Source organism: Anser cygnoides, chromosome 4 (assembly GCF_040182565.1).
Source record: "Anser cygnoides isolate HZ-2024a breed goose chromosome 4, Taihu_goose_T2T_genome, whole genome shotgun sequence".
Lineage (NCBI taxonomy): Eukaryota > Metazoa > Chordata > Aves > Anseriformes > Anatidae > Anser > Anser cygnoides.
In genome coordinates, this window is record NC_089876.1 from 13,143,877 (window position 1) to 13,156,277 (window position 12,401).

Genomic DNA, 12,401 nt, shown 5'->3' on the forward strand with positions numbered 1-12,401 from the left:
AAGTTACGCTGCTCAGCCAACATGGCTGACAGAGTTTTGCCTCCTGAATGGATGACTTTCAGTTATTGTTTCCTATAATACAGTCATTGCACCTGAGAAGATTTCAATGTTAATTCTGTCTTTCACTTCAGCTTGAGAGATGAGCAGTGGAATTGCATGGTGCTTGAAGATCTCCTGGAAAATATAGAAATGGATGCATTTTTGGCACTTTATAGTCAGGTAAGCATGAAATTGAACAAAGCTAGCAGGTTTAAATTACAGCTGTGTCAGCAGATCAGCTTTTCTTCTTTTTTGGGAACTGTTGCAGATATATTTGTACCCAGTTCTGCTAATAGTCAGTTCTGGTGTTTGCAGCATATATTACCATTGACTTCAATTAATTCTGACCTACTTTTCAGCCTTTTTAATTTTACTAAGTTATACTACTTCTTCTTCACCTATAAATCCTTTCCGGCAGTTGTCCTATTGCATTTCATTCTGTGGAGGGAACTAAATTGCATGAGTTTCGTGTTTACAGACAGATTTACCGTTTGATTTCCACGTGTTAAGACAGGGGTTCTGTTTAGGTTTCAGTCTATGTGAGAAATGAGTAGCATTGATTGTGTTACAAAACTAAATGATAAAAGCACTGCTAGTTAAGTTTTCTAGTGTCATTACTCATACTATTTTCAGAAAGAACATCTCTTCTTCATTGGTCATAATTTATTATTTGTTGGCTGCCTGTCAGTGCCACAAAGGGCATTAAAAGTGAATCACTGTTGTTCCTAAATTGTATTTGCAGGTTTTGGTTTAGGTAAGTAACTAATATCAGGGTGAAAAAAAAAAAGACTATAGTAGCTTCTACGGCTTTTACCATCTAGGTGTCTTACCTTTCAAGGGCAGTTGCAGTTGCAGCCACCTGTATCACAAACTGGGAACTTCATATGCTAGCGAGCCAAGGAGGGACAACTTAGACTAAGGGGATGTCAGCTTTTCCTGAATCTCGGGTTTGTTTCTACTCAGGTTTCTGAACTCTTTATCTTCTGTTGAGTCAGATGTCTACTTGAGATCAGCTTGGAGTGGGACTCCTGTATATTATATGTGCATTAGGAGATTCACGTGGTAGGTCACACATGCTTTCAGACCCTTACTCTGATTTGGGCAAGGAACTTGCAGCAAGGTCTCCTAAAGCTCACAGGAGTTTGATAATCACTTCAGTCTGTCTCTCATGGGGACGCTCGGGCTCCATTCAAAGTGGAATCATTGCATTAGCCTCGCTGGAAGAGACTTGACTCATCTGGGAGCCTGATGGTTAAGGTGCTGTCCTGGAATTGACTATCTCGCTTTGTGCTAATGAATTAAGTTAGAGTGGAATTCAAACCTGGTCTTACGCTTCCCAGGTTTCCTATTCTCTGGGCATAATAATATAAGCACCAAAAATCCATTCTGACATGTTTTGCAAAGTGTAGCATTTGAAGGTGTTGCTGAGGAGGTCACAACCAGCATTACCAGCCTTCTAGTTTTAAATCCAAACTATGTGTTTCTGTAGCTTTTTTATTATTATTGTTTTTCTCTTCAATTTTTATGTTGCAACCCCTTTTTTCAAACTGTCTTGCTACCATATTCACCTTGACAGTTTGGCATATGGTAAACAGATATGGCTGTCAGCAACTGCTGAATTCTACTCCAGCTTTAAACTCCTTCTCATTGTGTTTCCTGCCCCCATGGCTGCTGCACGCAGAGCTCCTGAAAAAAACTTTCTGCTGTCTGCCATTGTAGGATGTTTGTGTGGTAAATACTCACAAGATGGTGAGTTTTAATCTGATTATTTCTTTATAGCTTTAAATTTTACATGTATTCATTTATGTTCCACTAAAATAACCTGTGTACTGCTGATGAGGCAGTCACCAACTATTTTCAGTTATGCATTAAGTTGTGGAACAGTAATATGGGCAGCAACAGCTATAACACTTTTCAGAGGTGATATTAAATTGAGGCTTCATTTTCCCATTTGTAATTGCAGTTTGTGTAACAACTGAAAATTTCAGAACATGTTTCTAGGTGAACAGAGGATAGATCTTTTGTCCTGTTCAACATTCTTTTTTTTTTTTTTTTTTTAATTTGGTAAAATGGGTAAGGATTTAACAGGCTTCTATGAATGTTTTGCTGAAGCATACAGTACTTCAGATACTTGTTAAATATCGTAAATGTAAGATAAGAAATAAATTATTTTAAGCATCAGTGGAAAATAAACATCAGAACACATACAGAAATTGAAAATGCTTTGAAAGGTCCTTTGGCTTTTGCTCGTCTTTCTCTATACTGCTTTAGTTTAAGTCATAGGTCTTGGTGGACCAGTCTTGTGAATTCTTTTATACCTTTTTTTTCCTAGTTCATTAGATTTTTATCTGACAAAACATTTTGCATCCAGAAATGCTGACTGTTATGTAGGCTTTAAACAGCACTGACCAACTCTTCCAGATTAACACTACTGAGACCATTATCATAGTGTAATTTCAGTGCTTTTAAATCTGCTGTTGCTTTGTGATTTTGGACTAATTGAAGGAATGGCTGGGGCCTTGTACAATGCTCATTTAGCTATTTCCTGGGCTGGTGAAAACACTCAGCACTAAGTGGGAACTCTTAAAAAAGAGCATGAACACTGCATTAATCTTGTACTCTGGTTCTTAGCTTGCCGTACCCCTGGGCATAGAAGGGTAGGAAGAAGTTGCATATAACAAGACAGCTGCTCAGCAGAAGACTTCTTATCTTGCAAAGGACGATGTGAAATGGTTTTCTGCTGCTTCTGAGTTAGCTGTGTGTGATAAGAGCCTCAACATTTACCTCTCACATGAAGGCATTAAATTCAAGATGTGTACCCTATTAAAATCAGCTGAATGATGAAGCAGCAGTGTAGGACTTAGTGGAAGGGACACCAAGAAGAGAGGCAAACCCAGTGGCTAAGTGCTACTTCTTCTGACTTTGAATCATTACAAGAGGAATGTTGGTCCTTTCCCAACAGACCTTCACTCTTTTCTTAGCATTTCAGTTCAAATAAAGTGCTCTTTTCATTGGGAAGTGTTGATTACATTTATCAATTAACTGCCCAGTACTAACCAGGAATATTCTGGTTTTGCATGTTACTGTAAGCTAGTGTCTATTCTAGAAGTTTTTTAATAGTGACGCTTCTTGTGCTACATTCCCGAAGATCTTACCATTTGGCTTGGGGAAAGCTGGATCTTGCTTTTCTACAGCATAGGTAAACCCTGTTGATTATGTTGCTGACAATTTAATTGTCTTCTTGTGATGACTGTTGGGTTTCTAATCCTTTGGCACAGATGTATCGTGAAACAGCTTCTGAACAGCATGGTAGGCATTCTGCAAGTTCAGAAATTAAAATAAATGTTGTGCAGATTACAGATGCATGCAAACAGTACGTCATAATTTTCACAGTACCCAGTCCCTTTAGCACCCTAGCAGGTGAGCAGTGACCTTGATAACTCTAATTTATATATCTTGAAGACAGAAGCAGGTTTATGAGCATTATTGTCAACTCACTACAGCTGAAAAACTGGACACACTGTTCAATGTATACCTGGGGGACTGTGCTGTATGTTTTGTTCATAAGATTCCCTGAAGAAATTTTTAGTGTGTAGAAATATGTATTAGATACACCAGAGTGGGATTTTTTGTATTTACATTTAGTCTTATAAAAGGTAGTCCAGAGATACTTTGGGACACGGAGTTTATGAAATTCCATAACACCTATACAGATAGTGCCTTCAGATACACAAAAATGAATTCTGTTCATGGCAATTTTCATAATATAATAATTCCAACTGTAATTCCAAACTTGAATAGTCATAATTCAACTGTAAAGAAGTACACGCTCAGTAGAATAGGAGTTTATTCATTTATTAAGGCTCACAGTATAATATGTTCCTTCTTTGGGATATGTTTATCCTGTGTGTTGATATAGGAATTGATTTTTAAATCTTTTTTCCCCCTGTTTTCTTAAAATTTATAGGCACATTATATTGACACATATTAAGAAACTATAGTATTGTACCTCTGTATGTTACACTTATTCTTTTCTTTGTAGAGGATTTTCCCCTTTAAACTAGTTTTTAGAACTGTGGATGTAGCCTTCTTGGAAAGTTTCACTTTCCTACATTTTGTCTTGCAGCTTACATCCCTATGGAAGCAGATCTAGGTCGGTAAGAGATTTGCTAGAATGATAGTGAGTTCAGGATCATAAGCCTCTCGGTGAGAAGTTACTTATAAATGAGCATGTAGCTATAGCCCCAGGTACACTAGTTGATTTTTAGAGAAGACAAATGATGGAGACAGATTGTCATGTGGGAACAGCATGGTAAGTTTGAAACACAGCATGAATCAAGTTCATTGATTCTTGCATATAGGTGTTTAAATACACATTGCTCAGACAAAATACTTAAAAGTAATTCTACTGTTTGCAAACCACAGTTCATACATCACTATTTATACTCTGGCGAAATTCAGAGAATACGGGTGAGGTTATTGGTAGCTCAACTAACATTTTTATCCATTAATGTTACAAAACACACAAATTTCTAATCTTTGCAGTACTTTACTGTCTCTAATATGCCTGAAGATTGAAACTCACCCCACACTGGAGAGCCTTTGGTCTGACTAGTGTGACCATTCCTGTATTTGAATGCACATTCACTTCTCCTTCCTGTTTACGCAAGCTGGTCCAGGTACCTGTGGGTTTTTCTAAGTGCTACTGCAGGTGCCTGCTCACACATCAGCACTCACTTTGCCAGACATATGCTAGGTGCACCTGGCTGGTGCCACTTTTGGTACTGTTGACAGCACTGTGACACCTTGGAGGATGACTTAATCATGAATTCTGCTGTGTTAGAATACCACTGAGGGTTGTCTTCCAGTACAAATCATACTTGATGCAGAGAGGTAAGGGTCAGAGCGGAGGAAGGAATATTTTAAAGAGGAAACTATTACAGAGGAAAGCAGTACTGAAGTCATGACGCATATAAATAATCATCCCCATATAAATTATGGAGTTAAAGGTCCTGCTGAGACCATTCTGTCAGAGGGATGGGTCACAGAGATGCCATTTTTATGTTTTTTTGCAAGTTTCTGGAACAACAGTTTTTAAAGACCAAGCAGCCTGTATACATTGACTACAGAAATTAAACTTATCTGTCTGTATTAAGATTTAAGGCCTTCTTTACATTTTCCCTACAGAAGAATCAAATCACTTCTTACTTAAGAACCATGAACAGATGTCTCTCTTTCCTAACTACGGTACCCATTTCAGGATGAAAATAATGGATATTTGAAATACCCAACAACTTAGTAATCTATGATCAATCTTAGCATTTTGTCTCATTCGTTCTGGTATCTCAGTGGTTTCCATGGAAAACATGCAGCAATACTTAAGAGCCTAAGAGACTTTGGGGAGTGACTACTTCTGCATTTTGGAGAGAAATCTCTGCTTGTCTCAGTATACTGTAGGCTGTTTTATATTTGATACACATGAGAAATCTGCAGAAACAGCCCTGGGGACAGAGTAGTTTTGACAGCTGAGCAGCAAGTAACAATGTGGTTTGGGTGCCTAGAGGGAGACAGGGAATTGGTCTGATTCATCGTCTAGGGAACAACTGAATTTGAACTTAGTCTGTTTGGACACTGTGTGAATATAATTTACCAACAACCTTTGGGCCAGAAAATAAAAGAAAAAACATTTTTAGGGGGCTGAAGATGTTTCCTTCTCTTACTGACAAGTATTACAAGCTATTCTCTGAGCTTATCACAGAATGTGGTGTTACGAGAAGCTAAGCAATGAAATGCCCAACCATGGTAACATGTAAATGTTGTCATTAGGTTTCAGAGGTTATTTTTTTCTGATTTTGCAGACCAAAAAATGCCATATTGCTTCATTCCTATGTTGATAAGATTACAATCCATAAATTAAGTAAACCTTACATTCTAGAATATGATTGCATTGTGATTTTTCTGGCATCGAGTATCTGCTCTAAGCAGACAAAATGAGAGGAACCGGTTGTTTAGAATTTAAATTGCATGTATTTGTAATGAAATGGGGTACTTCAATGCATATGGGCCAGTGTGGATGGAAGCAATGAATGCAGGACTGTGACCACTTGACACCAAAACCACTAAAATGATTTTTAGTAATACTTTTTGTTTCTATGATGAATTATTTTTTTACCGCTAGCAATTAAAATTCACTAACCCTTTCCCTCCCTTCCCTTCCTATGCTGCTTCCACTTATTAATCCTCCAGGAGCTCCGACTGGCAGGTTATTTAGCCAAACTGACAAGGGTGCCAATGGGAACGTTGCACGGGATTCTGAACTTGTTGCTGCCCTCCAGTTCACAAAGTGAGGTTCTTTCTGTCCTCGATTCCATCAATAAATATACAGATGCTGTTGCTGAAGGTGATAGTGCTGCAGATGAGTCTGGCAGCTGTAAAAAAAGGTAAGTGTGATCTTTTCTGGTAGACTGTTGGAAAAGATTATTGCTTTCTTTATATATTTATTTGCTTGACAAGCAGATTGATGATAGAAAAATAGGACGTTCATAAGTTTCTTCTGTGAAATATTTTCATGGTGTAAAGTGTTTTGAAACTGCTGCTTTATTTTATGGAATAAAATTGATTGATGAAAAGCTCATAAGTTTTATAAGCTTAGGAGTGTAATTTAACTGAATTAGGCAGTTATTTTATAGATTTATAAACCTTACTCTGATCATTTTCTTTTTGTTGACTTGAGTTTATTAAAATAATGAAGTCTCTCTCCCAACTCCCTGCTGTGCATGACATGAGAAAGGGAAAAAAGATTATTTTTAAATTAAAAAAAAAAAATCTCCAAATTGGAGAGAGATGGGTTTGAAGGGTGTCCCTCAGAAAAAGAAGGATATGGACCTGTTAGAGCCAGAGGAGGGCCATGAAGATGATCAGAGGGCTGATGATCATAGCACCTTTCCCGTGAAGAAAGGCTGAGAGCTGGGGCTATTCAGCCTGAAGAGAAGGCTCCAGAGAGACCTCATTGCAGCCTTTCTTTACTTAAAGGCTTCAGTACTTAAAGTATTTCAGTACTACTATAAAAAAGATGGAGAGCAACTTTTTGCTTGGGCAGATAGTGACAGGACAAGGGGGAATAGTTGTAAAATAATCTTAAGTTTAGGGGAGATTTGCATTAGATGTTAGGGGGAAATTCTTCACTCAGAGGTTAGTGAGGCACTCAGAGGTTGGTGAGGCACTGGCACAGGTTGCCCAGAGAAGCTGTGGGTGCCCCATCCCTGGAGGTGTTCAAGGCCGGGTTGGACGAGGCCCTGAGCAACCTGGTCTGGTGGGTGGCATCCCTGCCCATGGCAGGGGGGTTGGAACTGGGTGGTCTTTAATGTCCCTTCCAACCCAAGCCATTCTATGATATGATTCTATGAACCTTCTAGTTGTTGGATGTGAGTTGTCAAGGAATGGCTAAGGGTCCTTGGGACCATGTGATCTTATGTGATTTAAATAACTTGTGCAAAAACCCTTGTGTGCTCTTATTGGTTGCATTTATTGCATTAAGTTGCATAATGTTAGGGTTTTGGTAGTTAAAATAAGAAAAGAGGAAAAAGTATGTGTAGTTAGGGATTTGCTGCTGGGAATTTTTTCTTTCCTCCTCCTTCAGGAAGAACCAAGAGAGGTGGCAAGCATTGGAGAGCAAAGTAAGGGAAGATCTGATAAACAGAAGTTTGGAAAGAATTCCTTCTCTAAACAGGAGAGAAGACAGGTAAAGGAAAAAAAAAAGAGGAAGAAACATATGATTTTTTAAAATTATTATTTTCTTATACTCTATTTCATCTCCAAAGTTTCTTCTACATCTGTCAGAAAATAAGTTCATAAATGTACCTTTTCTGACACTGTTATAATCTTTTATGCTCATGCAACACATTTATACATAATATGCAATAATAATATTAAATACCTAAAAAGGTTTTTCTGTACTTACCAACAAAATTCACACATTTTTCATAAACATTGCCTCACCTTCCCTTACTTATTATAAGGTTAACTTTTCTTATGCAGTTTTGTATCTTGTAAAATGTTATGCAAATTATTGGGGATTGGAAGAGAAATTACATTTCTGTCTAAAATATTATTTTCCTTAGCTTCCAGAGGAAAGTCACCACTCCTATGTCATGGTATGATACAGAAAGTGATGCTGTTTTTCTGCCAAGTTTTCATTTTTAATTCTTTTTTTTTTTTTTTCTTTCTCATTAATGTAGCTTGATAAAGAAGAAGCAACTTCTTCTCCTGGAAGAAGCATCATTCATTCATCTTGGATGTTTGTCTACGCATCCTCCTATGGAACAGTCTGGTCAATATGTTTCCTTGAACACTGCAACCGTTGAATCCATAGAAGTATTAGACACAGGGGAGAAGGTATTTTTGTTCCGTGAGCAGAGTGATCCAGTACTTTCTTTTCATAATTCTCCAAGGAAAAAGAAAAAGAACTTTCTTAATTCCAAAAAAGCTGCACATGCAAGTACGGATTAATGAGGGAGACTTCCATTTGAAGAATCGATTAGGGAAGAGGAAGTTATTTAAAAATTAGGAAGAATGAAGCTATGCAGCTTAGATAACACTTGCATTGTTTTAATATCAACTTTCTGACATTGTAAATAGTTGTAATTTTACATTGTCGAACTTCACAATGAGCATTGTGCATCTTTCAATTCTCATCAATGCATCTTTTGATGGATGGACCACTCAGTGTGCAAGGAATTGGCTGAATGGTCACACTCAAAGAGTTGCGGTCAACAGCTCAATGTCCAGTTGAAGATCAGTAATGAACAGTGTTCCTCACAAGTCAGTGCTGGGACAGGCACTGTTTTAACATCTTTGTTGGTGACGTGGACAGTGGGATTGAGTGCACTCTCAGCAAGTTTGCCCATGACACCACACTGTGTTGTGCGGTCATAATGCTGGAGGTAAAGGATACCATCCAGAGGGACCTGGACAGGTTTGAGAGGTGGGCCTGTACAAACCTCAAGAAGTTCAACAAGGCCAGGTGCAAGGTCCTGCATCTGGGCTGGGGCAACCCTAAGCACAAACACACGCTGGGTGGAGAATGGATTGAGAGCAGCCCTGGTGAGATGAACGTGGAGGTGTTGGTTGATGAGAAGCTCAACATGAGCTGGCAATGTGCGCTTGCAGACCAAAAAACCAACCGTATCCTGGGTTGCATCAAAAGAAGCATGGCCAGTACATCGAGTGAGGTGATTCTCCCCCTCTGCTCTTGTGAGACCCCACCTAGAGTACTGTGTTCAGCTCTGGGTCCCCCAGAACAAAAAAGACATGGATGTATTAAAACAAGTCCAGAGGAGGGCCATGAAGATGATCAAAGGACTGAAGCACCTCTCCTGTGAAGAAAGGCTGAGAGAGTTGGGGTTGTTCAGCCTGGAGACGAGAAGGCTCCAGGGAGACCTTATAGTGGCCTTCCAGTACTTAAAGGGGGCCTACAGAAAAGCTGGGGAAGGACTCTTAGGGAGTGTAGTGATACCACAACAGTAATGGTTTTAAACTGAAAAAAAGGGGGATTTAGATTAGATATTTGGAAGAAATTCTTTACTCTGAGGGCAGTGAGGCACTGGAGCGGGTTGCCCAGAGAAGCTGTGGATGCCCCATCCCTGGAGGTGTTCAGGGCCAGGCTGGATGGGGCTTTGGGCAACCTGGTCTGGTGGGAGGTGTCCCTGCCCATGGCAGGAGGTTGGAACTGAGTGATCTTTAAGGTCCCTTCCAACCCAAACCATTCGGTGATTCGTTCTATGATGCAACAGATGACATATGGGTGTTTTGTGATGCACGTTCTGGCAGACAGGACTCAGTGTTCCTTCAGTGCTTTGCACTGATTTTACTGTAGCTGTTTCTTCATAATTTATATAGAAAGGTTATTTATTATATAAAGCAGGTATTGATTTACTGTTCTCGTATTTATGTATTCTTGTAATAAGCTGTGGTATAGCAGATGACATGAAGAGATGAAGTAGATGACCCACAAGTCCTCTGTTGTCTGATTTTCTCTTAGTCTAGCTAATTTAGTTTAATCTTGTGCTGTTAATAAGCTTTGAATTTTACTTCTGCAGTCTGTGTTCTCCAGTGGTAGCTGATAGTCCAGATCTTCAGCGTATGCATATGCACTAGGCCTTTCAACCCAGAGTAGTTTCATCTTTTACCTTTTTGTAAAAAATTTACTTCAGTAGAACTAGAAATGTGGCTTCAGTTCAGAACTTAAGTTTTAAGTCTTAAATATTTGCAACCCGTTGCAGTATTTTTCTTCCTGAAGCAATGTCATCATATATATCAGTAGAAAAGGGAAACTTGTAAATGGACATGTAATACGTTCAAAAGTTTTTTTTAATTACAGTGCTGCCAACTGTTGTAATTTTATGCGGGTGTTTTTGAAGTTCTTATTCCCAAATTTCTCTAAATTATGAGGATATCGTTTTACATTTCAAAAAAGAGTTAATTTTCAAACCCTTCTAGTTGATGGAAAGAAGTCCATAAATACGAACCCTAAAAACTGTAATAGGAAAATATAAATTAAAAGGAATGCATGTATTTGATAATTCACAATATTCAAGCTGGTTTCAAAGGATTTTTTGAACTGTGTTCAAATGCTGTGAGGGTACTGTGATTGTGTATTTTGCTGTTTTTGAGGTATGAAGTTTCTATACCTTTGTATTAATAGGACACCAATTTCATTTTAAAAATTAAAATGTTACTTTGTATGTGTGTCTGCAGTTGTCATCTATTCCCAGTGGAAAAAAAAACATTTTTTCCCTCTTCACTTGACAAGTTTAAATATTCATTCCACAGTAAACAGCAATTAGTGTTTCTTATCACTATTAACATTAGAAAATGTTCTATGCAGTAATTAGCCTGATAATCCTAATTATTTTCTGATTGCATTCTTCAGTCTCTTGAAAGAAGTCATCACTCTCACAGAAAAAGGAGCGTGTCAGGGTAGTGGGAGTTCAGAGTTTGCTGTGTTTTAAGGCATCTTGTATGTCCTCCTGAAGGCTAGGATAGGTTAAGGTAGGGTCTGCCCTATCTTGAGGCAGGTCAGAGCTGCCTCTGGAGGAGGCTCAGGTGTTTCAGAAAAAGGTTCAGAAGAGTCATGTCTCCAGCAGCCCCTGTGCAAGACTAAGCAGTAGGAAAAGCTGAGCTGTAGTCAGGGCTGCAAGGAGCACTTGAAAGCTGTAGTATCCTCACCTGATGCAAGTAAGACTTCTCCCAAGCCCAGACCTTAGGCTGTTACTATATGAAAAGGGAAACAGCAGCACTACTCACAGATAAGATGTTGATACAATGCAAAATCTGAATATTGATTGCAATATCAATTTATTATCCTCAGCAGATAATCTGCATGTCTAATAGCAGAAGGCTAATTTGCAACTCTCACTCATCACAAATCTGAAGCAGCTCAGTAAATGTAACTATTCTAGTGGGGAACTGTCATACCCTGATCTGGATCAGTTTCATATCATGCAGTGCATATTCAAAGAAATGTGCTAACCGTAAAATCTCTCTCACCTTACAAAATAGGTACTATCGAGGTAACAGCCCACTTCAATAAATGTTTGATTTATATTCATCTTTGAGTCACTCAGAAGACAGAGGAAGGCCCTTGGTGTGTGTGCAATTCCTGTGTGTGTACTATAGGTATTAGCATCCTTATTTCACAGTTGAAATCTTCCAAGATGTGCATACTGGACAAGCTGGTCAAATTAAGCCCATTGGGTTTAATTGTCATTGTCAATAAAATAACTAATATAAAGCCAAATTCTTCAGCATTTTGAACATTATCCACATGGGGCAAATTGTTCTTCATTCTCACTAGATTAGCATGAGAAAAGGATGTCTTATCAGTCTCTTATTTTTAAACAGATGAAGCAAAAATAAAAGGGTTCAAGTATCTGATACTGGTGCTTAATACTGTGCTGACTGTAGAATTAGGACTTATTAAAAATCAGAAAAGAAAACATAAAAATCAAGAAAACAACAACAACCAAAAAAAAAAAAGACAAAAACACAAAACCACCCCACTGTTGTTTAGCAACTCTCCTGGTTTCTGCCTGGTTATATAATGCATTTTACTTGGATCGAAAGTATTGGAAATGAAGGAGCCTCTCATTAACACCCCATTTAATTGCTTTCCCCTGGAAGTTCATTATTTTTCATCTTGTCCCTGACCCTGGACATTATACCCACATTGTGGTTGTCATCTCCCCTCTACCTGAGGCCATTGACCAAGGAGCCAAAACATGGAAAGAACAAGAAAAAGAGCAGTTGTTGGGCAGTGACACTTTAATCAACACAGGAAAAATAATGGTATAATTTATTGAAGA

General features: G+C 38.5%; 1 protein-coding gene across 3 annotated transcripts in view; it reads left to right on the top strand.

The window, feature by feature from the left end:
* EVC2 (EvC ciliary complex subunit 2) overlaps nt 1-10,781 on the top strand; it is a 71,201-nt gene extending 60,420 nt beyond the window's left edge. For all 3 annotated transcript variants that reach the window (XM_048046227.2, XM_048046211.2, XM_048046201.2), the window contains exons 19-22: nt 132-219; nt 6,286-6,479; nt 7,679-7,780; nt 8,277-10,781. In XM_048046227.2, the coding sequence (XP_047902184.2) occupies nt 132-219; nt 6,286-6,479; nt 7,679-7,780; nt 8,277-8,547 (655 nt within the window). In that variant the 3' untranslated portion in view covers nt 8,548-10,781. The remainder of the gene's footprint in view (nt 1-131; nt 220-6,285; nt 6,480-7,678; nt 7,781-8,276) is intronic.
* Nucleotides 10,782-12,401: the final 1,620 nt, after the last annotated feature.